At 37.1% G+C, this 26,666-nt stretch overlaps 1 protein-coding gene across 1 annotated transcript in view; it reads left to right on the top strand.

Annotated features, from left to right (window-relative positions):
• LOC106062918 (uncharacterized) overlaps nucleotides 1-26,666 on the top strand; it is a 66,316-nt gene that overhangs the window by 3,146 nt on the left and 36,504 nt on the right. The window contains exons 2-4 of the mRNA XM_056044367.1: nucleotides 16,886-17,039; nucleotides 20,315-20,439; nucleotides 26,467-26,508. Of these exons, the coding sequence (XP_055900342.1) occupies nucleotides 16,886-17,039; nucleotides 20,315-20,439; nucleotides 26,467-26,508 (321 nt within the window). The remainder of the gene's footprint in view (nucleotides 1-16,885; nucleotides 17,040-20,314; nucleotides 20,440-26,466; nucleotides 26,509-26,666) is intronic.

The raw sequence follows: 26,666 nt of genomic DNA, 5'->3' as shown, positions 1-26,666 counted from the left end.
TGGTAATCAATTAACTTTGTTTTATACAGAAAAAGTAAAAAGTAAAGTTCCCCTTTCAGACCTTGTGGTCTATAGGGCAGATGATGTAAAGGTCATCTGTTTTTTGTGGCCTAACGAGGGTGTCATTTAGCCACTACAACGACCAACCGCCTTTACTAATGTCAGAGGCCAAGCGCTTTATCTCTCAGCCACCGCGCTTCCTTTTAATAGAAAAAAGGGAGCTAATTCTTGCAGTATTCTTCCCCTGATGTGATGTATTATGGTGTTTAAAAAAATATTTTTTTTTTGCTATATTTTGCTTGTTTAATTTTGTAACTGGGTAGAGTTAGTCTTTTCGCGTTTATTTTGTGCTGTGTTCCTGTCTACCATGTACTCGTAATGCAATCCAATAAGTCATACGCGCGAACCAGACAAGCAGGCAACTTCTAAGTAATATGAAAAACAAAACAAAACAAAACAACAACGGAAGACACTTGACAACTCTGCAGACCTAAGCGGAAACAACTTGGGCAGGATTGTCTTAAAAAAACTTATTACGACATTGCCCTTTTTAAAATAATAGATCGATTCGAAACGAATTGCGACATTGGCAGACGAACAGGATAGTATTTCCCTGGCATTGTAGTGAAGAGAATCATGAGATTCCTCGCGTGATAAAGGTCACTTGATAACGTTCACGCGATAATTGTCACTTGACGATGGTCACAAAAGTTAGAATTAGTCGTTGCCGATAATAAGATAATACATTGTCTTTAAGTTAAAAAATAAATCATTAGTGGAGTCCACGTGACGAGCAGACCCACTTGCGACCTACTTAATATCTCAACAACGCAGAAAAAAAAACTGAATTAAAAACAAGAAAATATAAAAACAAATAAATACATAAATAAATAAATAAATAAATAACTTATATTAAGCATACTTCTACCACTTAGTCTGGATCAGTCATGTAATTAAATTTGTAATAGATCTAGACTATTCTAGACTAACAATAAAAAAGCATTTATAAAAAAGGTCACTCACGAAGGCCGCGGGATAAACACTTGAGACCAAAAGAAAATCTGCTGCCGAGGACAAACGCAGACGACGAAAAGAAAATCTAAATCGACCACCTGCGGACAATGGTTATGCTTGCCCTGGATGTGGCAAAATATGCAGGTCACAGCTGGGGCTGCGCAGCCACGGGAAATACTGTATTCCTCATTAATCTTCGGACTCGAAGACAAGCCTTATATAAAAAAGGGGGGAACGACCTGAATTCGGACTTATGGCTCTGGCCTTCTCATGCTTATCAAGCCAACACGGTAACCACTCTGTTAGTAGATAGCTTATGAACATGGAAGATTGTAGAGTTATCTATTATTTCTCTAGTCTCGACCTATTTATCAGATTCCTGTTCACTAAGACTCTGACGACGACATATAAAGGGAACTAATTCAGCTTAAACCACCTCTTCAGTGAATTCAAATTCCTTCCCTTGTTTAAGATATCAATCAAAATAATTTATTACCAATAGCTAATTAATAATTTTTAAATTGATTATTGTGTTGTCAGGTAAAAGGAATAGTTGTGCGAAAATTTCAGCTTTATCCGAGATTGGGTGTGGGAGAAATCACGTGTACAAACTTTTTACCAGACAGATTGAGTTGAAATGACTTTGACAAAAATTGCACATAGCACTGTTTTAACTTTCATATGTTCATCCTTTCAACAAATATGGGCCCTAAACCTATGGGGCCTGGATAAACCAAAAGTGAGCACCTAACGGAAATGTCATCACACATACACATACAGAGTGAGGCGAAACACTTGTACCCTCCCTCTCCCCCAGTCAAATACGCCCCTGAAAAAAACGAAAGAACACGTTAGATAAAGCAAAACATAAACTACACAAACCAAGACAGGAACTGACACTCAAAATGATGATCTACGTATCGCCAAGGGAACAGCTTATATATTGTCTAGATGCTTAATTACATCACATCAAAGCTATTGGTTCTCCGAGTTTTAAATGTCAGACTCTCTGTCTAGCGCGTGAAGCAACTCAGACGCTAATAACCCTAACACAGTAGCAATAAACTTCTCTCTTCCCCCCCCCCAGCAATCTTTACCCTTTATCGCCAACATCTAATCAGCTCACAAAATCGTGATGGTACGATGACATCACTGATGACATGATGAATAAAGGATGAGTGTTGTTAAGGCTTCCGCGCGGTGTTGATTCTTTGAAATATAACTAGTGTAGATCTACGTCTGCCTGGAAGTAATGCCTAACTCAAACTACTTCAGTAACACCGGTGAAAGGCCGAAACAATCAAAATATGTAGTCGACGCTGATGTTGTTCTACAAATATATTTAATAATCAAGAAGGGAATCGTCCGATGTCAGCTATGTCCGTAAATCCGTATATCTATTCTACTGCTCTACAAGAAGCGTCTTCTTTTAGCGTCACTTAGAGCGTTCTTGTTTTTTAACCAACTTTACGTCATCGTTGCTAAGTAAAACTTTACCCTATTCCCGAAACAAATAACTAATTCCTAATCATGTCATAACAGTGTTTAAAACAAGCAACACGTCATTATTGAGTCACGTGGTTATAACGACTGTATAGAGATTACTTCACTTTACCAAACAGCTCTGTAAGCTTTACCGTTTCCACTGACAATGTTTTTTTTTACAAAGTTTACACCACAACTCACTCTGTCTGTCTGTCTGTCTGGTCAAAAGTTTGTACACGTTATTTCTCCCACACCCAATCCCGGATCAAGTTGAAATTTCGCACAATTATTTCTTGTAAATGACAAAACAAGAATCGATACAAACAGTGAATCAATTAGTCAATTAACTATTGGCAATTAATTATTTTGTTTGGTATCGAAAACAGGGGTAAGAACTGGTACTTGACAGATGCGGTGGTTTCATTTGAATTAGTCCTCTTTATACTTGGGGCAGAGAATAAGGTAGCAATAATGATAGATAACTAAAAAAACCTTCTATAATAATAATAATAATAATTTTATTTATAAAGCGCTGTTAACAAACAAAATGTAGGCTCAAGGCGCTGTAATAACATTACAAACAAAAAACACGAGAGCTAAAATGACAGTTAATCTAAAAAAGTTTTAAACAGATAGGTCTTAATATTCTTCTTAAAAGTGGTTTAGCATGTTGTCTGTCTGAGATCAATGGGGAGTGAGTTCCAAACCTTTGGTCCGTGAACTGAAAAAGCCCGCAGACCGTAGCTTTTGAGGTAGAAACGTGGCACTATTAAAAGCGTTGAGTCCATTGAGCGCAGGGCTCTCTGGGGGACATATGGAGTAATCAGTTCGCTAAGGTACAAGGGCATCTCATTGTTATATATACACTGATGACAAAGTGTGGCGACCTTGTAATCGATTCTCGCTTTCACGGGAAGCCAATGGAGCGTGCGCAAGAGCGTAGTAGCAGAATCTTGTCTAGTTTTTTAAGGACTATTCGAGAGGCGTTGTTCTGTATACGTTGCAGCTTGGCTATTTTGTCATCAGGTATACCTGCTAGCACGGCGTTGCAGTAGTCAAGGCGGGAGAGTATGAATGCCACAGCTAGCGTTTTTGTTGACTCTGTTGTTAAATATGGTCGGATCTGGCCTAATCTGCGCAGCTGCAGATAAAGAACTTTGCAGAGCTGACTTATGTGTGGGTCGAAAGATAGTGTTAAGTCGAAGAAAACTCCAAGATTCCGCACTACATGGACAAAAGGAACATGGCAGTTCGTGATAAAGAGAGAATCTGTGTTTTCAACTTTTGAGACATTGTTCCTAGTGCCAATCTTAATTATTTCTGTCTTGTCTTCGTTCATCTTGAGTTTATTTTCAACCATCCAATTGCAACGGTACTACTGATTTTCTCTGCCAGATGCGACACCTCTGAGGGTACTGATGAATCGTATAACTGTGAGTCATCGGCAAAGAAATGGTATAAGATGCCGGTTGGCCGTATGACACCGCTGAGTGGATATGTGTACATAGTGAACAGTACTGGGCCTAGAACTGATCATTGGGGTACTCCGTACTTCAAAAGTAAGCTTGTTGATTCCGTCCCGCTAACAACGACACCTTGGGTGCGTTCCGTCAGGTAGGATCCAAGCCACTTTAGGACGACTCCTGCTAAACCAAAAGTTGCAGAGAATCTGGCCATCACAATTTCATGGTCTAGCGTATCAAAGGCTGCGGACAAGTCCAGCATGGAAAGAATTGATGTGGCCTTTGTCGGAATTGTGAAGTAAGTCTATGTTCAAAAGCACTTCGTTGGCACAGTGGCTAGTGTGTTGGCCTGAGGAGGCTTGAGACTTGGAATTTAAGTCGTACAACTTTTTGTTTTTACTAAATGCATTTAAAAAGCGATCACGGCAACATTCAAGAATGACTCAGAGGCCGCCATGTTTCTCCCTATCACCTTCCCACCCTTTTTTTGTTGAACTGATTCACAGGTGATAGGAAGCCTAGGATCATAGCGTATTGAGAAAGCTAAAACGTGAAATTATGGTTAACTGCTAAACAAAACATATGGTACAAATATTTCTAATCGCACAGATTTATTCTTGTAAGTCTAGACCTATTACAAATTGAATTACATAACTATCTTAGCAATCATATAAAAGAACAACAGCACACAACTTGTACGTCACTAAAAACTCAGCAGCAATAGGCTGGCTGGAAGAAGAAATGTAGAAAATAATTTAAATTTTAATGATATTGAGTTCAACGAACGATATATATACTTAGACCAAGCGCTTTTCTTGTGAATGTTTTATAAATTATGCCTTCTAGCCCAGTCTAAGCCTAACCTTCGCTAAAAGTAAATGAATATTTAATATTCACAAAAATTTCGTATTGTGCTTTTTCTCTAGAATATTCCTTGATTCAAAGAAAGAGGCTCTATTACAGCGGTTCTCAACCTTTTATGTTCGACGACCCCTTTTTACAATCCCTCACTTAGCCACGACCCCCCCCCCGCACACACACACAGCTATAGAAGAATAGACAATAACAATCCATTTTTTCAATGGTCTTTGGCGACCCCCAAGGGGATCGCGACCCACAGGTTGAGAACCCCTGCTCTATTAAGATGTACTTAAAACACAAAATTACGATATTTATTTAGGTATAATTAATACAATTAAAATTCTTATCTAAACACAGCAAATAGAAATTTTAGAAGCGACACATATTGAGAGACGTAGCGTGCTAGCTAGGGAGAAGCAATTATTGTAACTATGATTTGAACCCTTAAAGATTGGACAACATATATAAATATCAGTTTTACAATTATGTTGGTTATATCCCTTTGTTTCAACATTTATAACATTTTATTTTCGCCTTAGGTGACATGACTTGGTCATGGCTTCGGTTTTTTTGGCTTTAATATGGTCATTCTAGTGGTGGACACAGTACCGAAAGCCGTAGTTGGTGTAAACTGCCACGCGAAATGTCTTAATTGCGTTTTATAAATGTATTAACATGTCTATAACCTCGGAAGAGATTTCTGTTTTGAATTTCATTTACAGGTTCTACTTAGAAACGGGGCCTAAAGAACCTCGAAACAAAAACAAGAAAAACAAAAAAACAAAGCTTATACAAAGTGTAATCGTATCAATTAGTTTGGATCAGTCATGTCATTAAATTTGTAACAGATCTAGACCAACAACAATACATCTGTGCGATTAGAAATAGTTTTATCAATTGTTTTTGTTTAGCGCTATTTAATGCTATTAGCTTTCTCAATACTCTATGATCCTATCCCTTGTTTGGACTCGTTTGGATCAGTAAGGAAAAAAAAGGGGGGGGGTATATCTTATATTATCTTATATGATACAGACGCAACTTAAAAAAAAAAGAAGATGATCTGGGTGGATTTGACTGTTAGCGTTTTTTTAGCGGCCCCCGAAAGGGGAAAAGACGCTATTAGTTTTGTGTGATCTGTCCGACCGTCCCGTTTAGATCTCGTAAACTAGAAAAGATAGTCAAAATCCAACCTCATAATTTTTAGACCACTCAAAGTTCTGATGCAACGGCTACTTTTTTTTATTTTCTGAAAGCGAAAAATCTAATTTTGAAATTCGTAAAAAAAAATACACCACTTTTACAATTCACTATTAATAGTAACAAACACGGGAGGCTATTTAGTAAGGGAGATGACTATTTACCGTATTTAAAAAAACAAATAATGCAAACAGTTTTAGATTTTTCGTCAAAAAAAGTTTTTTCTTTACAATTTTATTGCTAATTTAAGTAAGTTCTGTCATACAAACTACTACATTTATAAAAAAAAATGCTAGCTTTTTTGTTTTAAAGAAAAAATATATTTTGTATATACCTTTACCTTTACCTATCCCTTAGTCTGTTGGACCGTTGGGGCACCAGGCAAGATTTGTCGACCATATTTCTCCATTCCTCCCTTTTTTTTGCCTCGTTCAGAACCTCTTTAATGTTGTCCTCCCATCGCTTTTTCTGTCTGCCTCTTCTTCTTTCCCCTGGCACTGTTCCCTGAAGAAAGGTCTTTGCGAGCCCCGTAGATCTCGTAATGTGGCCAAAGGTTTTAAGCTTTCGTTTTTTCACAATAGTAAGCAGGTCGTCATGAGCTCCGATCGCTACAGTAACCCTGTCTCTGATTTCTTGGTTTGTGATGCGGTCTTTGAATGTGATGCCTAGGATCCTTCTATAGCATCTCAATTCCATTGCTAGGATCCTCCTCTCAAGCTCTGCATTCAACGTCCACGACTCACAAGCATATAAAAATGTGGCCATGACCAGAGAGCGCATCAGTCTAATTTTGGTGCCGAGGGCTAAGCCCTTATCTTTCCATATTATTTTAAGTTTTGAAAGGGCTGCTGTGGACTGTGCTATTCGGGCCAATAATTCGGGTTTTGTTCCCTCATCTGAGACATAAGTGGAACATAATTTAAAACAACAATTAATAAGTAGTTTGATTTTTTTGCATATTATCGCGTAAGCCACAAGGGAAGACACTATTCACAAAATACTTAACGGAAAATTTTTACTTCTTGATACTTTGAGTAAGAGATTGACCCTTAACAAAACAATTAGATAATCATTATAAGACATCATTTAGGCCAGGCTCATATCTAATTCCTCTTTCACTTTCACATATCCCAGGGGTCGGCAACCTTTTCAGTCGGAAGAGCCAAAAATAACAATTTAAAAAATTTCGAAGTTTTTAAAGAGCCACAACATTTTTTTCTGCCAACAATAAAAAGTACTCGCATAAATGAAGTTTTTTTATTTAAAAAACTAATCTATTTATTCATAAAAAAAATCTTTATTTATTTATATATAAATAGCGTTTTCACAACAAATTAAATTATATATATATATATATATATATATATATATATATATATATATATATATATATATATATATATATATATATATATATATATATATATGGAATTATTGAATAATTATTTATTATGTTATTAAATAAATTAAAACCGTCATTAGAGAGATTTCACAGACTGACGACAGCGACGAGGCGTGTCACGAGGATGGGGTGCGGTAAAAGCGAGTACAAAAGGCTGAAAGATAGAATCTGTGTCTAATGCTCGTTAATCGATTTAGAAAGTTTTTTTAAATTTCTGAAAAATTAATAATATTTGCGTATGGAACTAAAGAGCCGCAGCTTCACATCCAAAGAGCCGCATGTGGCTCGCGAGCCGCAGGTTGCCGACCCCGGACCTATCCCATGGTCTGCTGGACCTTTGGCTCAACCTTCTTTCTCCATTCTTTTCTGTCATTTGCCGTTGATAGAATTTCATTCTGATATTTTTTCTGAAAATATTGAAACCTGCCTTTTTACCTGCCTGGATGGACCACTTCGTGGGCCGATTTTTAGTTTGTGTTTCCACACAAACTGTCTTTGTAACCTTGTTTTTAAAGCATTTGTAAAAAAACAAAATGGAACGACCTGAATTCGAACTCATGACGCAAGCCTCCTCAAGCCAACATTCTAACAAGTCTGCTGTTGAGGTGTCTATGAAAATAGAAGATTGCATAGATATGTATTGTTTGTTTCAAACTTACTTTAAAGCGGCGACCTATAAAGGGGACGATTCATCTTACCAGCATAACCCCGGTCAAGTACAATTTCTTTCCCTTATTCGAAATACCAAACAACATTATTAATTACCAACAATTAATTAACTAATTGGTTAATTATTTTTTTTTTGAATTTATTCTTGTGTTGTCAGGTAAAAGAAATAATTGGGCAAAATTTCAACTTGATCCGAGGATTTAGTGTGTGGGAAATAACGTGTACAAGCTTTTGACCAGACAGACAGACAGACAGAGTGAGTTGATATAAGCTTTGTAAAAAGAAATTATCTGCCCAACGATTTCCAACTGACCTTGACACATCAGCAGACGTCCACGATGTTTTCTGTTTGTGACAGCAGACGTTAACATTGAAGGTGACGTTGGGACGGGTACGTTTCTGATTGGTTTGGCATAGATGGACAGGGCAGAGCAGAAATGTAGGACTATTACTATCAAGAGACGTCGTGGGCGTTCCTCTCACTCCCCTCTTGTTTGATCTCCCCTGTCTGACATGACAGTGTTAGCCTTGGCATAATGTTGTATTTTTCATTTAAACAAAAATACTGACAGTTTTATGACATTTTTTTTTTGTTCTACTTACCAACGTAAGCCCGGAGGGTGTTGAGTGGCGCGGTGTTTTACTAATTTCATTTATGACAGGGATCAAATTACTCTTCAAAAATGGATGAGCTGTAACTGAACCTGACACCGCTGTGTGTCCAGCTTTCCTACTGTCCAGTTCTCTATCTGCCATCTCACTTTTGACCAGCCCACATTAAGTGTTTTTTTTTTCAGCCAGTTTGGTCCGGGAAACGTTTTGTGTAGCTCATCTATCTATCTATCTATCTATCTATCTATCTATCTATCTATCTATCTATCTATCTATCTATCTATCTATCTATCTATCTATCTATCTATCTGTACATGAATGACAGTGTAGTTCAACTATCTATCTATCTATCTATCTATCTATCTATCTATCTATCTATCTATCTATCTATCTATCTATCTATCTATCTATCTAATCTATCTATCTATCTATCTATCTATCTATCTATCTATCTATCTATCTATCTATCTATCTATCTATATCTATCTATCTATCTATCTAGATATCTATCTATCTATCTATCTATCTATCTATGTATACATGAATGAAAGTGTAGTTCAACTATCACTTCCCGCCAAATTATACCAGACCAACTACTTAAAAACCTTCTCCCCCCCCCCCAACCCCCATCTCATTATGTTAATTTTAAGCGAGCAGTACAAGAATCTTCTGTTGTTCCGTGTGCAAAATCCTTGTGCAATATCCGTGTGCAAGATCCGTGTGCAAAATCCGTGTGCAAGATCCGTCGGCTACTTTGATTCTCTGAATATAAGAACAAGAGTTTTTTTGTTTGTTTTTTTTTAAATTAGACCTACATAGTCAAGTGAAACAATTGTTTACACCTCACCCTGTCTGTCTGTCTGGTCAAAAGTTTGTACACGTTATTTCTCTCACACCCATTCTCGGATCAAGCTGAAATTATGCACAATTATGTCTTACACCTGACAAAACGAGCATAAAAAAAATTCTACAATTAGTTAATTAACTATTGGAAATTGTTTTTCTTTTTTTGTTTGGTGGTATAATTTGAATTAGTTCCCTTTTTACTTTGCGTAGAGATTGGGTATTACAGTTATACCTTTAAAGTTAACAATAGATAGGTATGAAACCTATTTTCATAAGCACTTCGCTGGTACAGTGGTTAGTGTGTTGGCTTCAGGAGGCCTTAGCCCTCGAATTCAAATTTTAATTCAAGTCATACAACATTTTTAAAAATATAAAATGCATTTAAAATGCGATCACGGTTACATTAAAAATGCCAAAACTGTTTTTTTTTTTGTTTTTTGTCTTTTTCCTACAGTTAAATAGATCTATAATACAAATGAAACACATTTTTTAAATTGATTTTTTTCTGTTTGAAGACGAGTATAATATTATGAGAGCGTCTGAAAGGGGGATAATTCTATTTTGTAAACAGTAAAATAAACGCCTTGATATTTCACCAGATAGTCTTCAGGTGTTACGGACATCTTTTAATGCATTCAAGCTTAATATCAATTAGATTTGTACAATACTGTAAAACAACTCGGGAGACGGGTACATGTACATTACTGGTTTAGCATACCTTTAAACGAGATCGATGCGAAGAAGCAAGATGACAATACTTTATTACACTGCATCTTTCGCAACTACGATATCACTTCTCACAATGAGCCAGCTATCATAAACTAAACATTGATATTTTAGTTGTCATTGAAAAATGAGGAAAGAAAAAAAAAATGGACATAAGAACCGAACCCACGACATTCACATAGTGCCTACAGTGGCGAAGCTAGGGATTTGGGGGCCCCGGGTGGGACTTGACCTCTTTAGGAGCCCTTTCATTTTGACATTCGACACCATGACATGAGATAATGGCGTAATATTTAATATTTAATGCAAACACAAATTTTCAGATACTCATTTGGGACCCTTTTATTTGTGGGCCCGGGGGATTTTCAAATCTGGACCCCCCTCCCCCACCCTAGCCACGCCACTGACTCCATAGAACGTTCAAAACTATAGTTTCTGATAATCTTCATCAATGAATACAAAATATCTCCATAATACGGCGACTTCCTCTTCTGTCTCTTTTTACAAAGCTTATATCAGCTCACTCTGTATGGTCATACGTTTGTACACATCATTTCTCCCACACCCAATCTCGGATCAAGTTAAAATTTTGCACAATTATTTCTTACACCTGACAACACAAGAATCAATAGAAAAGATTCGCTTATAAGTTAATTAACTAATTATATTATTTGGTATTCGAACAAGGGAAAGAAATTGTACTTAAATGATATGCTGGTATAAGTTGAATTAGTCCCCTTTATACTCTTTTGAGAGATATATTTGAAACTATCAATAGATATCTAAACCAACAAAACTTTCTATTTTCATAAGCACTTTCCTGGCACAATGGTTAGTTTGTTGGCATGAGGAGGTTGAGACGGCTTTATCTCTCGAGTTCGAAATCCGGTCGCTCAACTTTTATTTATTTAAAAGAAATCAAGAAGACACCTTCCAACATTACTTCTATGAGAACAGTGTAAGCCACAGACCTATATGTATATATATATATATATATATATATATATATATATATATATATATATATATATTACATAAGATCTGAACGAAGTGGTCGTCTCCTTTCCATTAGAACTAAGACAGAGAGATTTAAAAATCCCTTCATCCCACTGTCGGTCAGAGTGTTACAAGATCAGCTGACGTCATCGAGAAGTACATAGAAGTCTAATTCATAAAGCGCTGGTTGTGAGTGTGTAAGTGTTTTCATGTGTGAATGTTGTTCGTAATTGCATCTATATTGTTATTGTTACAGTAGTTACGCTGAGGTTGTCAATTGTAGTCAAACTGAATTTCCATTTGATTGGATCAATAAAAATTCTTATATCTTATCTATCTATCTATCTATATCTATATCTATCTATCTATCTATCTATCTATCTATCTATCTATCTATCTATCTATATATATATATATATATAGATATGTATGTGGTGTAAGCTAACAGTAGGAATTGATAAATAGGTGCACGCTGTTCCAAACAGGATGTCTCTAGCCCGTCAAGAATACATTAATGTATTCACATTCTAGAAATGATGAATGCACTGCAAGCCTCCCTTTCGTTTAGTTCACATGAATGCACTGCAAGCCTCCCTTTTGTTTAGTTCACATGAATTCACTGCAAGCCTCCCTTCGTTTAGTTCCTATAAATGCACTGCAGGCCTTCCTTTGTTTAGTTCACATGAATGCACTGCAAGCCTCCCTTCGTTTAGTTCCCATGAATGCACTGCAAGCCTCCCTTCGTTTAGTTCCCATGAATGCACTGCAAGCCTCCCTTCGTTTAGTTCCCATGAATGCACTGCAAGCCTCCCTTCGTTTAGTTCCCATAAATTCATTGCAAGCCTCCCTTTGTTTAGTTCACATAAATTCACTGCAAGCCTCCCTTCGTTTAGTTCCCATGAATGCACTGCAAGCCTCCCTTCGTTTAGTTCCCATAAATTCATTGCAAGCCTCCCTTTGTTTAGTTCACATAAATTCATTGCAAGCCTCCCTTTGTTTAGTTCACATAAATTCACTGCAAGCCTCCCTTTGTTTAGTTCACATAAATTCACTGAAAGCCTCCCTTTGTTTAGTTCACATAAATTCACTGCAAGCCTCCCTTTGTTTAGTTCACATAAATTCACTGCAAGCCTCCCTTTGTTTAGTTCACATAAATGCTCTGCAAGCCTCCTTTTTTTTTTTTGGTTTAAATGACCGGGTCGTGTTTGAACTCCATTATGGATATAAAAGTTTTTTTGTTTTTTTTAAATTTGTCAACGAGTTCTTTAATTTATTACATCTAGCCCGAATAAAAAACATTAATTACATTTCACGGTGGAAAAATATGATTTCATTTAAAGAACTTATTGTCATTTCGAACTTATTAAACTCACTTTGGAGAAGTGTCTATTACTTAGTTGTCATTTTTTTACACTAAGAAATAAATTGTTTGATATATATTTTTTTTGTTGATGCACTTTCTTAGCTAGCTCAGGCAACCCATCCCATGCTCTAATAGCACTAGGGAAGAAGGAGCATTTGTACAAATTTGTCCTAGCATATGGGACGAGGAATGTGCCTTTATCTTTGTGTCTTTCTGGTATACTCTGGTTCGAATTCTAGCTGAGACTCACATTTTTAAAATTCCACCAAAGGTAAATGACAGAGAAGAATGGAGAAGGAAGGCTGAGAGATCTTGTGTGGTGCCCCAGCGGTCCAGCAGACCAAAGGATAGGTGAAAGTGAATGTGAAGTTAGATGTCAACCTGGCTTAACTGTTGCCTTATAATGATTATCTAATTGAGCTAATTGTTTTGTAAAAAGTCAATCTCTTATTCAAAGCTTCAAGAAAAAAAAAGTTCCGTAAAAAAAATAATTAGTTATACGTTGCTTCGCTACAGTGCAGATCTGCAGTTCACGTGATAATATGAAAACCTACTTATTAATTGTTTTCAATTATGTTCCACTTTTATATATACTAAATAGATTTTTTCTCTTAAAAAAAAAAGTGAAAATTTTTTGTTTTAAATGTAGTAGTTAGTACAATTGTAAAAAAAAAAAGTAATATTTTTGATACAAAATCTAAAACAGTTTGAATAAATGTGTTCAAAATATGGTAAATAGTCGTCTCCCTTACTAAATAGCCTCTCGTGTTTGTTGCTATTAATATTAAATAGTTGTAAAAATGGTGAATTTAAAATAAAAACTGTTTGCATAATTGATTTCAAAAATTAGATTTTTCGCTTTAAGAAAAGAAAAAAAAAGTAGCCGTTGCATTAGAACTTTAAATGGTCTAAAATATTATGATGCCGGATTTTCACTATCTTTTCTAGTTTGCGAGATCTAAACGGCACGGACGGACAGACAGACCGCACAAAACTAATAGCGTCTTTTTCCCTTTCGGGGGCCGATAACAAAAGTAGCAGAGTAAATTAATTTCTAATGAACATTTCAAATTCAGTAGTTTGTCTTTTTTTCTTGTACGCAAAATGCGTGGATTTTAATGAGAAAATTTATGCTTAGTTTGATGCCCCCTCCACTTGATGCCCAGAGCGGTCCGCACCACTCGCAAATGGCTAGCTAAGCTATTTTGTTTGTGTGTGTGTGTGTGTAATTTAAGGTCGAATTTTTTAAATTGTAAATGTAAATGATTTTGTCACGAATTTTTTGAAATATAAGAAAGATTGTTTCGATACAAAATGCTGGGCATGATTCAGTTGCAGTTTTTACTCAACCCTTATTAAACTTCGTTGCCAAGCAACATAGTCGTATGTAACTAAAATTGCTTCATATTTATAAAACTTTCTAGTTGAATTTTTTTTTCACCAACTCCTTGTTGATCTATAGCTTGTCATTTAGATAATTGTTTGTTTTTTTCCCTGGGTATTTTTTCTCCGAAGTTACCGCCCTTTTGTCTTACTCTAGTCAAGTTACATGTCATAAGATATTCTGTTATTTAATGTCGTGTTCAGGGCCAAGGTCAATCTGGCAGTATGGCAAATGTTCCGGGTTTGTTTTTTTTTTGAAATGGGAAGCGGTCAATGTGCTCGATGGGAGATCATCCACTAGTGACGTCTGTATCTAAACTAGGTAAATATTTGTCTGCGGTTAATTTTGATTACTAGTCGACCGGCGGCGTACCATACGCCGCTATTTTGCAGGGCCAACCTTAGGCCACTGCAACCTATGCGACCGCAGTGGGCCCAGCACTTTTATAGGACCCGCGCTAATTTTAGGTGTATAAATTATTAAATTAAACCATTTTATAACTTGTAACATTTCCCGCGGCCTCCTGCCGATTTAACAGGAGGTCCTGGAGATCTCCTGAAATTGCAAAATATATGAAAAAGTCCTGGAAATCTTTTGAAAACTCATACCAATCTCCTGAAATATACAGACGAAAATTGTCTTTTTTTTAAACTCTTAAATTACCTAGGATAACTCCCTCCGTCCGAGTTGCAAAAATAAAAGAGTGATCTTTCCATTGTGTCCAAACTCTTGAACTTGCTCTGTCGCTTCGATAGTTAGTACAGAGTAGATATTACTCCCCCCCCCCCCCCACACCACTTTTTTTAACGTGAGGTAGAAATAAAAAAAAAAAAGAGTGATATTGCAACGGTCCTTTTGTGACTACGTGTTCTCCCCCCTCCCCCACCTCTTGTTGACTATCCGCAGAGTGATCTTTCCTTTACTCCTTACTACTCGTTTAAACTGTTGAGGGAAGAAGAGAATTATATATATAGAGAGAGATATTCACGTGGACGTCAAACAAGGATGACCTAACAAGCTTTGTACACGAGTAAACATAAAAGTCTAAAAACGATTGGCCAGAATTCGTAGCAGACGACAATGATAGTTCTTGTCCTAATATTTAGTTGAGTCTCACTGTTGTTGTGCTGAAAAAGCGACTCGAATAAAAAAAAATTTGTTTTGTGACACAGTACAACCAGGTCAAATAATATCAATAATTACAATTTTGGTTCTTGTATTTATTCATTTTATTTTTTTGGTTGTTGTTTTTATGTTACTTAGAAACATGCGCACTGGGGTTATTAAGTGACGCACAACCTTTGCTGGATCGGGGACAAATGCCCTATGGGCCGGTACCAAATAGCCCCTTGGGCAGACATCGAAAGGGCAGCTTGGAGTGGCAGTAATGCCCTTAATACACAAACATTTTTTAGAGTATTGTCTTTAAAAAAAAATGAACCTCTAGCTAGAGTGTCCTTCCATTCACAACTTATCCCCTAGTCTGTTGGACCGTTGGGGCACCACGCAAGATTCGTCAACCGTCTTTCTCCATTCCTCTCTGTCTTTTGCATTGGATAGAAACTCTTTCAATGGCAGGCCAGGCAATTCTTTTATGTTGTCCCCCCATCGCTTTCTCTGTCTGCCTCTTCTTCTTTCCCTGGTACTGTTCCCTGAAGGAAGGTCTTTGCGAGCCCCGAAAACCTTGTAATATGCCATAGAGCTGAAGTTTTCGTGTGTTTTTTTTTTTTTACAATAGTTAGCAGGTCATCGTGGGGTCACTCGCTGTAGTAACCCTGTCTCTAATCTCTTTATTTGTAATGCGGTCTTTGAATGTGATAGCTAGGATCCTTCTGTAGCATCTCAATTCCATTGCTAGGATCCTCCTCTCTAGCTCTGCAGTAAGCGTCCAATACTCGCAAGCATATAAGAATGTGGCCATGACCAGAGAGCGCATCAGTCTGATTTTGGTGTTGAGGGCTAAGCCTTTGTCATTCCATATTATTTTGAGTTGCTGATGTCGCCATTGGGTATTGATCATAATTTTTTTTTCGGCATTTATGTTTTTCTGAATACCGAAAAACAGAATTTATTAAATATCTTATAGTTTCATATCAGCATAACATATTTACTTTGTAATGCAATAGCCTATATTCGTATACATTGCTTCGGATTAGTTTCAATCCTTTAAACATAGCAAAAGATTCACAACACAAGAACTCTAGTTCATATAGTTTTATAGAATTCGCATAAGTCTAACTCTAAACAGAGTTGGATGGTAATAAATGTGATTGAAGAATTAAGGCTGTACTTGTATGCATTGAGATAATTACGTCCACCAACTTGTAGAAATACACTAAAATTCGTAAACTCAGTTCAGCAGTGGCTTAGCTAGGGTGGGTGTGTGTGTGTGGGGGGGGGGGAGTCCAAATTTGAAAAAAAAACAGTGCCCCCACCTGAAAAGGGGGGGGGGTCCCGAATGGGTGTCCGAAATTCGCTTTTACATTAAACATTACGATATTATCTCATGTCATGATGCAGAATGGCAAAAATGCAGGGGCCCCTAAGAGGTCAAGCCCAATGTCCCCAGATCCCTAGCTTTGCAACTGCAGTTCAAGTTTCAATGCATTATCAAACTTTTACATACTATGAGAACTTAGCCAATGGATGCCCATTCTTATCTTATTTTTTTCGTATTTTTAAATACGAGTTCTTATAATTGTTCACACACTATTTTTTTCAGGTTTATATATGAATACATATTTTTGATAGGTTTACTTAATATATTTTTAAACAAATCTTTCTATTTTTATTATTTTTTAAAAAAATTTTCATACGTTTGAGTAGATGTGATCTAAAATTTTCTTATCCTTTTTTTTTTCTTTCAGGGTTTTCCCGCAACGTGTTCAGTGACTTCCCCGACTACGATGACGACATCAAACTCTGCCAACTCAAGTTCTCGGAGTGCGAAGAAAAGCAGAAGAAAAAAATATCTAAGTTGGCATTTCAAGATGGTCGCAGTGTCTCAAGCCTCAAGTGCGAGTAAGCTCAATTTGACCACAGGTTACATTGATCCAATATTTCATGTTTAACTGAGGATTTTAAAAAAAAAAGTTATTTAACATCAGCGGTTCTCAGCTTTTTTTTCTTCGAATAAAAAGTCATATTTCTGCCTATCTTTCACCAAAATATGCCTAACGAAATGAAATGCAAGAATGAAAAGAATTAATACGAATCAAACAACAGCCTACAAGTAAAATGGCATTGAACCTGAGACCAATAATAGAATATATATCCTCTGTTTGGGACTCAACTCAAAAAAACATTTTTCCTACTGCCATTAGAAGCTTGGAACGGGTTGCTTGAATCAGCCAGGAAAACCAACCACTTAGCAGAGTTTGTCTCTAATTAACAATCACAACTTATCTTATTTTTCTAGTAAAAATCTGTAACTTATATGTTAAAAAAATGAGAATTATAATTACAAATCTTATATTCACTCACTCCGTCTGTCTGTCTGTCTGTCTGGTATACATTTTGTACACGTTATTTTTCCCATTTCCCATTCTCGGTTCAAGTTGAAACTTTACACAATTATTCATTATTCTTAACAAAACATGAATCAATTTAAAAAAAATAAAAACCAATTAATTAAATAATGAGTGGTAATAACTTTTGTTTGATATCGGAAAAGGGAAATACATTTTACATTTTTGAGAGATATGGCTATAAATGTGCAGTTATCCCCTTAAATAAGTTTTTTTAAAGTTTTTTTTTTTTTTTACATTTTGCTTCTTTTCTTGTGCAACCGTCGTCTCTGCCCTAATAAGACGTCTCCCAAGTACTCTCAACCGATCCACTGAGCACCCCAATGATGACACCATCCTTCCAGGTTGAGAAACTCTGTTTTTTTTTAAATTTATTATAGGAAATAAGCTTGTCCAGACGCGCCCAGCATGTTGACAACAATAGAGACAGACGGAAGCTAATGTAGACAGACAGACAGAAAGACAAAATAAAATGTAAAAAAAAATTAAGGATTTGAAAAGAAATGGGAGAAAAAGGGGGGGGGGGTGTCAGTAAAATGTCATGGGAAAAAAAAAAAGGGAAGATTTTTAAAACTCTGAAATTGTCAATCAAAGAGATGTCTCGACGGATGTCATGGACACATAAAAACTTCAATGTCCTCGAAGTGTCGTTCAATAAGCGAGGGTCAAGTGTTTAACAATCTATTTACTGTGTCGGGGCTGCCTACTCAAAAGTGAGGATTGTGGTCAGCGACTTTCTGATGAACAAAGTTAGATAACTGAAGCGAGTTCAGACGAAATAACGTTTCATTGCTTTGACCCTTTACCCTAGTCCGTTTCAAAGGCTTTAAATTGCGGAGTTATATATTGAGTTATAGTCAGATATGTTGAATCTTTTCAAATATGGCATTTACCTGGCTACCTGTTTAATACATTCAGACTACACCAGAGCTTCATAACCACTTATCTCCAACCATAACCACATATCTCTAAAGATAACCGCTAATCTCTAGCCATAACCACTCATCTCTAGCCATAACCACTTATCTCTAACCATAACACCTTATCTCTAAACATAACTGCTAATCTTTAGTCATAACCGCTAATCTCTAGCCATAACCACTTATCTCTAGCCATAACCACTTATCTCTAGCCATAACCACTTATCTCTAGCCATAACCACTTATCTCTAGCCATAACCACTTATCTCTAGCCATAACCACTTATCTCTAACCATAACCACTTATCTCTAACCATAACCACTTATCTCTAGCCATAATGACTTATCTCTAACCATAACCACTTATCTCTAGCCATAACTACTTATCTCTAGCCATAACCACATGCTTATGCGTGCAATATTTTATCTTATGAATTACAGACGTCCCTTCAAATTAGAAGTTAGTCACGTCTTATACGTGACTATGTGTCAATCTAGTCGTGCACTTCAAGTAGAGAGTTATACACTACTAAGTTGTTTTTTCCCTGGCTGATTCAGGCAACCCGCTTCGTGCTGTAATGACAGTAGAGAAGAAAGACGACTTATGGGATATGGAAATGTTCCTTTAATTTTGAGTCGTCCTGAGTATTTTATTAGCGGCCCCCGAAAGGGGAAAAGACGCTAATAGTTTTGTGCGAAATGTCTGTCCGTCTGTCCGTCCGTCCCGTTTAGATCTCGTAAACTAGAAAAGATATTGAAAATCCGACATCACAATATTTTAGATCATTCAAAGTTCTAATTTTATAAATGTCATTTTTCTGAACATTTTTTAATTGCGGAATTTTATTTTTTTTTATTTTTTTTTTGAGGATTCGAATAAGAGAGTGAGCCTTTTCAAAACAATTAGATCAATTATAAGGCATCAGTTAGGCCTGGGGAGGCACGGTGGCTGAGCGGTAAAGCGCTTGGCTTCCGAACAGGGGGTCCCTGGTTCGAATCCTGGTGAAGACTGGGATTTTCAACTTTGGAATCTTTGGGCGCCTCTGAGTCCACTCAGCTCTAATGGGTACCTGACATTAGTTGGGGAAAGGTATAGGCGGTTGGTCGTTGTGCTGACTATATGACACCCTCGCTAACCGTAGGCCACAAAAACAGATGAACTTTACATCATCTGCCCTATAAACCACAAGGTCTAAAAGGGGAACTAGTTAGGCCAGGTTCACATCTAACTTTACATTCACTTTCACCTATCTTTTGATCTGCGGGACCATTGGGTCACTACACAAGATCTGTTAACCTTCTTTCTCCATTCTTATCTCTCATTTGTCTTTGATATAATTTCATTTGGATGTTCTTTCTGAAAATATTGAAGCCTGCCTGGGTGGACCTCTTCGGGGGCCGATTTTGAGTTTGTGTTTCCACACAAACTATCTTTTGTAACCTTGTTAGTTGTGATTTTAGTATTTATGTGTGTGAAGCGTGATCGAGAGGCTAAATACGCTTGAACTTGGCTTGTCTTGCCTACCTATAAAGGGGGCTCGAGGTTTTGCTGAGCTCCTAAAGGCAGCACCGAAAACCTTCTCCCAGATACTCCCCCCCCCCCGGCTGGTCCACAAATGAGATTGGACCAAAGCGCTCTGAGCAAGCTATAAGTACGAAAGTAGCGCTATATAAAAGCTATAAATATTATTGATTTAATTATCATTAGGGTTCTAGCTCCTACCAATGTCTGCACTTAACTAGTTTAACTTGTTATCAGGTGACATTTAATTTCTTTCATAACTTTCAAGTTTGAAGAGCTACACACCATGCAATGCAGTTGTTTTTATTGCCCCATTATTCCAATACAGCATTACCAGAACGTACCTAGACTGTGTCGAGGACTATATCTGTAGCGGATGTGCTAACGACAATGTCCAAGTTATGACCAACTTCCAGATTGATTTACGTCGCCTAGCAACTGAGTGTCATCCAGGTACGTCACAGTGGTTATTTTAAGCAATCGGGAATTACCGATACTATTTCAAGAGCAGAAATTAATACATGGATTTCTGTATAGTTGCCAAGTCAGTCAGGGATTATAAGAATCAAAACTAAGCCTTTCATTATGTATACGGCGAAGTAAGGTCGCGCCCCCGGCGATCGACTAACCTTGCTGTACTGACTATCAATCGAAAGCATGAGACTGTATCATTACATCATCAGCGACTGTCATATTTCAAAAAAAAAAAAAAAAACCTGACGTCAAACAGATCTTTTACGAGACACATTATTGGACACCTCAAGTCAATTGAAGCCTTCCTTTTGACATGTCCGCCAATTTCAATCAGTTCCAAACGTATCCGGTTACTGACTGACGTAGACTTGAATATTTGATAAGGATTTTCTCCACCCACAGTGTTTTACAAAACATTGACAGCCTAACGCCAAACAAAAAAAAAGATCTAGATTAACACCTTAAACCCGCAATTATTGTCCACGTTTCGACGCAGTGGCGTAGCTAGAAATCGCCATTATTTGGGGGCTGGGGGTGGGGGCTTGACCTCTTTCATGGCCCCTGCTTGTTGCGTAATATTTAATGAAAAAAAACACTCATTTGGAGGCCTTCTCAAGTTGGGGCCCAGGGGATTTTCCAATTCTCCCCATAACCCCCTCCCCACCCTAGCTACGCCTCTGTGTCGACGGAAATCTTCATTTTGCAGTATTTCACTCCCCTGTTATGATTCAGCTTTGATTAACGTTTTTCATTTGATATCAGAAAATGTTTTATTTGGTCTAGAATTAAATGGCAATGCAGGCTCTTTTTATATAACGTAAAGTTTAAGCTAATAAAATCAAACATTAACCCTAATTAAATGAATTTAATTCAAGAGGGAAAGAGTTAAATTGTCTTCTCGTCCTTAGTCTGAAATCTGTATTGCGATCTTATTATCTAGACCAGGGGTGGGCAAATTACGACCCGCGGGCCACATGCGGCTCGCCAAGGTGTTTTATGCGGCCCGCCGACAACTACAGAAATCAGGTGTGCCCACAGTATTAAAATATATTTTTAAAAATATCTATATAAATTATTGAAACTGTCTCATTATAAAAAGTTTTAAGTAAACGAAGATTATGCTTATTGGCTATACATCAATACAATCAATTCAAGACACAATGACTGAGTGTTGGGTAGGCTTGGAACAAGATGGCAAGGAAATAAAAATGAAACTTAGTAGATTTAGGGGAGTTAACCACGGGTAGCTCCGATTTAAGAATAATTAATCCAATGCATCGGCTAGCCTAGTAGAGGAGAAGAATATAAAATCGCAAGGATGAAATTGTTATGCTACTAGAAGGACATTGACTGTGACCTTGTTACCAATATTTCTAAAGAAGAGTGGAAGACAAAGTTTCATGTCTTGTATAGGTACTATTGCAATTGATTGCTTACATATGAAATGTAAATGCATGTTTTTAATTTCAAAAAAGGCTTTCTAATTTCTACAAGCAAGCAAAAAAAAAAGTTTTTGTCATTTTTCTTTGCTGAAAGGTGAAACTATCTTTAGTGAAATGATTAAAAGTACAACACTTATTAAGACATGCCGATTCAGCTCCAGAGGACATAACTCAAAGCAAACAGAAGTTCCAGTCAGTACTACCACGGGAGTCTCATGGGTGCCAGAAGCTGCATTTCCTTACTGTAAAAAAAAATTTGCTGCTGCCCACAATATTTGGGTACACATACATCAGTTCTTCTTCTTCTTCGTTCTCATATAACATGTTGAAGGGTTCAGATCAGTAATCCTATATCTAAGATTAACCGCGAAGTGATTTTCAGATCAGGCAGTTCTCCGTTAGTCTTTGGAGAGTCTTGTTCGGGTCCCTTGATTTAGTAAGCACCATTGAAGGACATGGTCAGCATTCTCTGGTGATGCTTCACGCGGGCAGGCTTCGCTTGAGCCGACATTTAACTTCCGGAACATAAATTGTATCATTCAGTGCGCAAGTATTTTTTGTGGAAACTAAACAAGTATAATCACTGGTCAATGTTGACTGACTGTAATTTGACAGCAGTCACAGAGGTAACAACTAGTAAGATAGTTTCACAATTAAAAAACAGTATGCACGAGTGTAAAAAGTAAAATACTGCACATAAAATACAACTGTATATTTGTTGTGATATTGTGATATAAAAAGACAACAGCAATTTAAAAATTTCGTAATACAGTGTATATATGAATTAAAAGACATTCTACACAGCAAGCTTATCTTTCTTAGATATATATGCGGCCCGCCATTCCCAAACTTTTTTTAAATGCGGCCCTCGATACAGAAATGTTGCCCACCCCTGATCTAGACCAGTGTTTCTAAAACTGTGTTCCGCGGTACCCTAGTGTTCCTGAATAGGTGTTCCACGAACTACTGCAATAATTAACTATTAGTTAGTAGGTCACCACGTCAATATATCTCTCTACAAAAATAAGATAAGTGTTACGCTAAATACTGATAATGTGCCAAGTTTTCCGCTAAGGAAATAGTTTTGGAAAGATTGGCCTAGAACCAGGTTGCGATGCACTAGATTTAGTTAAAGTTAATCCATTGTTTGAATGTGTTGAGAGCTGCGTGCTGGGACGTATCTCCAGACATTGAGCCCAACTAACCCTTTCACACAGCTCTCAAATAAGGTTTGAAAACATTTGATGCAGAGAGTAAAGCCATTCGATGCATAGAGTAAAGCCATTTGATGCAGAGAGTAAAGCCATTTGATACAGAGAGTAAAGCCATTTGATGCAGAGAGTAAAGCCATTTAATACAGAGAATAAAGCCATTTGATGCAGAGAATAAAGCCATTTGATGCAGAGAGTAAAGCCATTTGGTGCATAGAGTAAAGCCATTTGATACAGAGAGTAAAGCCATTTGATGCAGAGAGTAAAACCATTTGATACAGAGAGTTAAGATATAGAGAGTAAAGCCATTTGATACAGAGAGTAAAGACATTTGATGCAGAGAGTAAAGCCATTTGATGCTGAGAGTAAAGCCATTTGATGCAGAGAGTAAAGCCATTTGATGCAGAGAGTAAAGCCATTTGATGCAGAGAGTAAAGTCATTTGATGCAGAGAGTAAAGCCATTTGATGCAGAGAGTAAAGCCATTTGATACATAGAGTAAAGCCATTTGATGTAAAATGTTTTACATGTTTCGGATGTTCCTTCACAGTTGAAGATAATTACTTCCTAGTCCAAACCTCCCGCAGTACGACGGGGGATGGGAGCGGGTAGGGTTTGAACCCGGGACCATCGATAAATCTGAACGACAGTCCAGCGCGCAAACCGCACGACCAGGCAGCCATCTGATACATAGAGTAAAGCCATTGTAGAGGACAGACGCAGAAGACGGAAAGAAAACTGAAATAAAACCCCCCGTGGGAAAACCGGCTTTGTCTGCATCAGATGTGGAAAAATATGCGGGTCGCTAATGGGGTTTTGCGTGGGCATGTGATACACTGCACTCAATCTTCAGAATCGAAGACACATTAATGTAGAAATACATAACAATATATTAAAGGATTTCAACAATGTTTTCGTCATAAAATAAACGTATTTCTGTTTCTTGTCTGCATTCAACTGTATTAATCTTACCCAAAAGTTGCATCAGACATTCGACACACACACACACACATTCGATGACAGAAGAGTCGTTTTGGTGGCCAGTATCAGGTGACATATATACTACCCAAAGTAAGCTTCAAGTTTGGCGTTTAGAAATTAATACGCCTACGGTTTAGTTGTTTGAAGCTACAACCCAACCACCGTATATCGACACGAAGTCATCCGCCATGAAAACATAAATTGGCCCCGACTTTGTTTGCGTCAGACGTAATTGGGTTAGCTTGGTCACGTGAGATAGTGCAATCCACATTAATCTTAGTACTCGATGTCCATACCTTATTACTAATGACTACGTTTTTTAAGACCAACATCACCCTACACTGATATTTAATTAGGTAGACTAAAATAGATGTCACCTTCTCTAGATCAACTCCCACGGAGTACAATGAAATTCTTTTAATTGAATAATCTTTCAATTTAGAAATAGCGTTTCGTAGGGGTGTTTCCGAACTTACAAGTTTGTATCAAATGTCATTTTATGTAAACTAGCATTTGGTTTTATATAATCACGTGGTAGCGTACTTCAATTAATACTTTTACCTGAGTTGTATTTTTCTTTTTTTTTTTTTTAAATTTGTACTCTTTTTAAGGCTAAGCATGGATTAAAGGTCAAAGTTCATACATCTGACTCTAAAGAATAAAGATTAGAGATCAAAGTTCAGAAATTAAAATTGAGAGATCAATTTTCAGATAAAAACATTATGATATTCAATTCATATCTGGTTAACCCGGGCGTTATGGAGTGTCTATATGTGTGCTTGTTTGGTGACCGGTCACTTCGTCCCCGGTCATTTCATCCTTGGTCACTTCATTCCCGGTCACTTCATCCCCGGTCATTTCATCCCCAATTTAATATTTTGTTCTTAGCCATTAAGTAATTGTGTTGTTAAGGGTTTGCCTTTAAGCACTCTTTTCATCTAATATATAAATATGCTAATTAAGAATACGTTTTGATATATTGGTCATGTTATCACAGTGTTTATAGTGTTCCCACCTACTCTCTTCATACTTGCTGAGAGATGAACGAATATAGTTCAATATGTAGATATAATGTAATGCGAGGTTCGTATTTAGTTACATTGTTTCTGTTCGCTGTAGGGATGTCAATATTATTCTGCGCATATTGCGTGATGTAATGATCAAAGGCCAAGGTGTGGTGGAAGTAGTGGAAATCTTTTGAGAGATAGAAGTAGGATTAGAATAATTATAATCATGCCGCTGATAACTGATAAATAGCGGACAAAATATCTCTTGTTCTGTACATGAAAAATACGGCTGCGCCAAAACGTCCTGCTTCGAACAATTTTTACACAAATCTATTTTATTCTTATTATCAATGTTTTTGTTCTGTAAATAAAAATAAATATATCAAATATTATTAATTTCATACTTTTTACAATTATTTGATGGATTAGAGGAGGAAATGACCAGGGGATGAAGTGACCAGGGATGAAATGACCAGGGGAGGAAATGACCAGGGGATGAAGTGACCAGGGGATAAAGTGACCAGGGGATGAAGTGACCAGGGGATGAAGTGACCGGGGATGAAATGACCAGGGGATGAAGTGACCGGGGATAAAATGACCTGGAACCGCTTGTTTGTGACGGTGGGAAAAGGTTAGCGATTGGTTGTGAATGATGCCAGATAAGCGGTATTGTCGTCAGCTGTAATAGATAAGACAGACGACTCCAGAACGCCGGACTGAAAAGATGTGTTGTAGTTAATTTGATTTTGTTCAGAATACCATTTTATATGATTACTAAACTTTGCTACATTGATTTCGTTTTAGCTCAAGGGAAATTTTTTTCTATTGTAATAAAAAGTTCTATTTAGATTGGTTCACCAATGAAGTTTATTCAAAAGTTAGTTCAAGTGTTTTTAGTCAAACTATAACGCGTCTACACCAGCTTAGTTGTATACCAGCAGTTTTGGTGCTACAAGTCAACGGCCGTCAACAGCAGCTGGGTATTTCAATCGCAATACCACTTCCAACAGTCACAATTTCAAAAGTTGGAACTGGATATGTGAAACGAAAATATTTTTTTTTGAGGGGGGGGGGGAGGGGGGTTGTTAATTAGTTACAAAAATATAGTTTTACAAAACGTCACGTGTTATAAAAGTCAACCAATGTTAATTAGGCTGTACTGGGGGCGCGGAGAGGGGTACATTAAGCTGTTCATGGAAAACTTAGAAAGAGGATAAAATAAAATTGAAATAATTTAGAAATAACATTTTGGATGACCTTTTTAATTTGTTTCCCTAATCTGACATCACCGCAATCTTCCATAAACAACAGACTAATGAATGCAGTTTATATAATTAAAGATTTTTTTTTTGTTTTTCATTTTTAGTTTCTGGATATACACATCGAAAGGAGTCTATCCAATGTCAAGGTAATCATTCTCTGAAGTTAAAAAAACAGCAACACACTAACAATACTTCAAAACGAGGCGCGGTGGCTGAGCGGTAAAGCGCTTGGCTTCCGAACCGGGTTCGAACCCTGGTGAAGACTGGGATTTTTTAATTTCGGGATGTTCGGGCGCCTCTGAGT

The sequence above is a fragment of the Biomphalaria glabrata genome, chromosome 10 (assembly GCF_947242115.1).
Source record: "Biomphalaria glabrata chromosome 10, xgBioGlab47.1, whole genome shotgun sequence".
Lineage (NCBI taxonomy): Eukaryota > Metazoa > Mollusca > Gastropoda > Planorbidae > Biomphalaria > Biomphalaria glabrata.
Note: the sequence above shows the minus strand (reverse complement) of the source record. Positions and strands in the feature narration are given on the sequence as shown.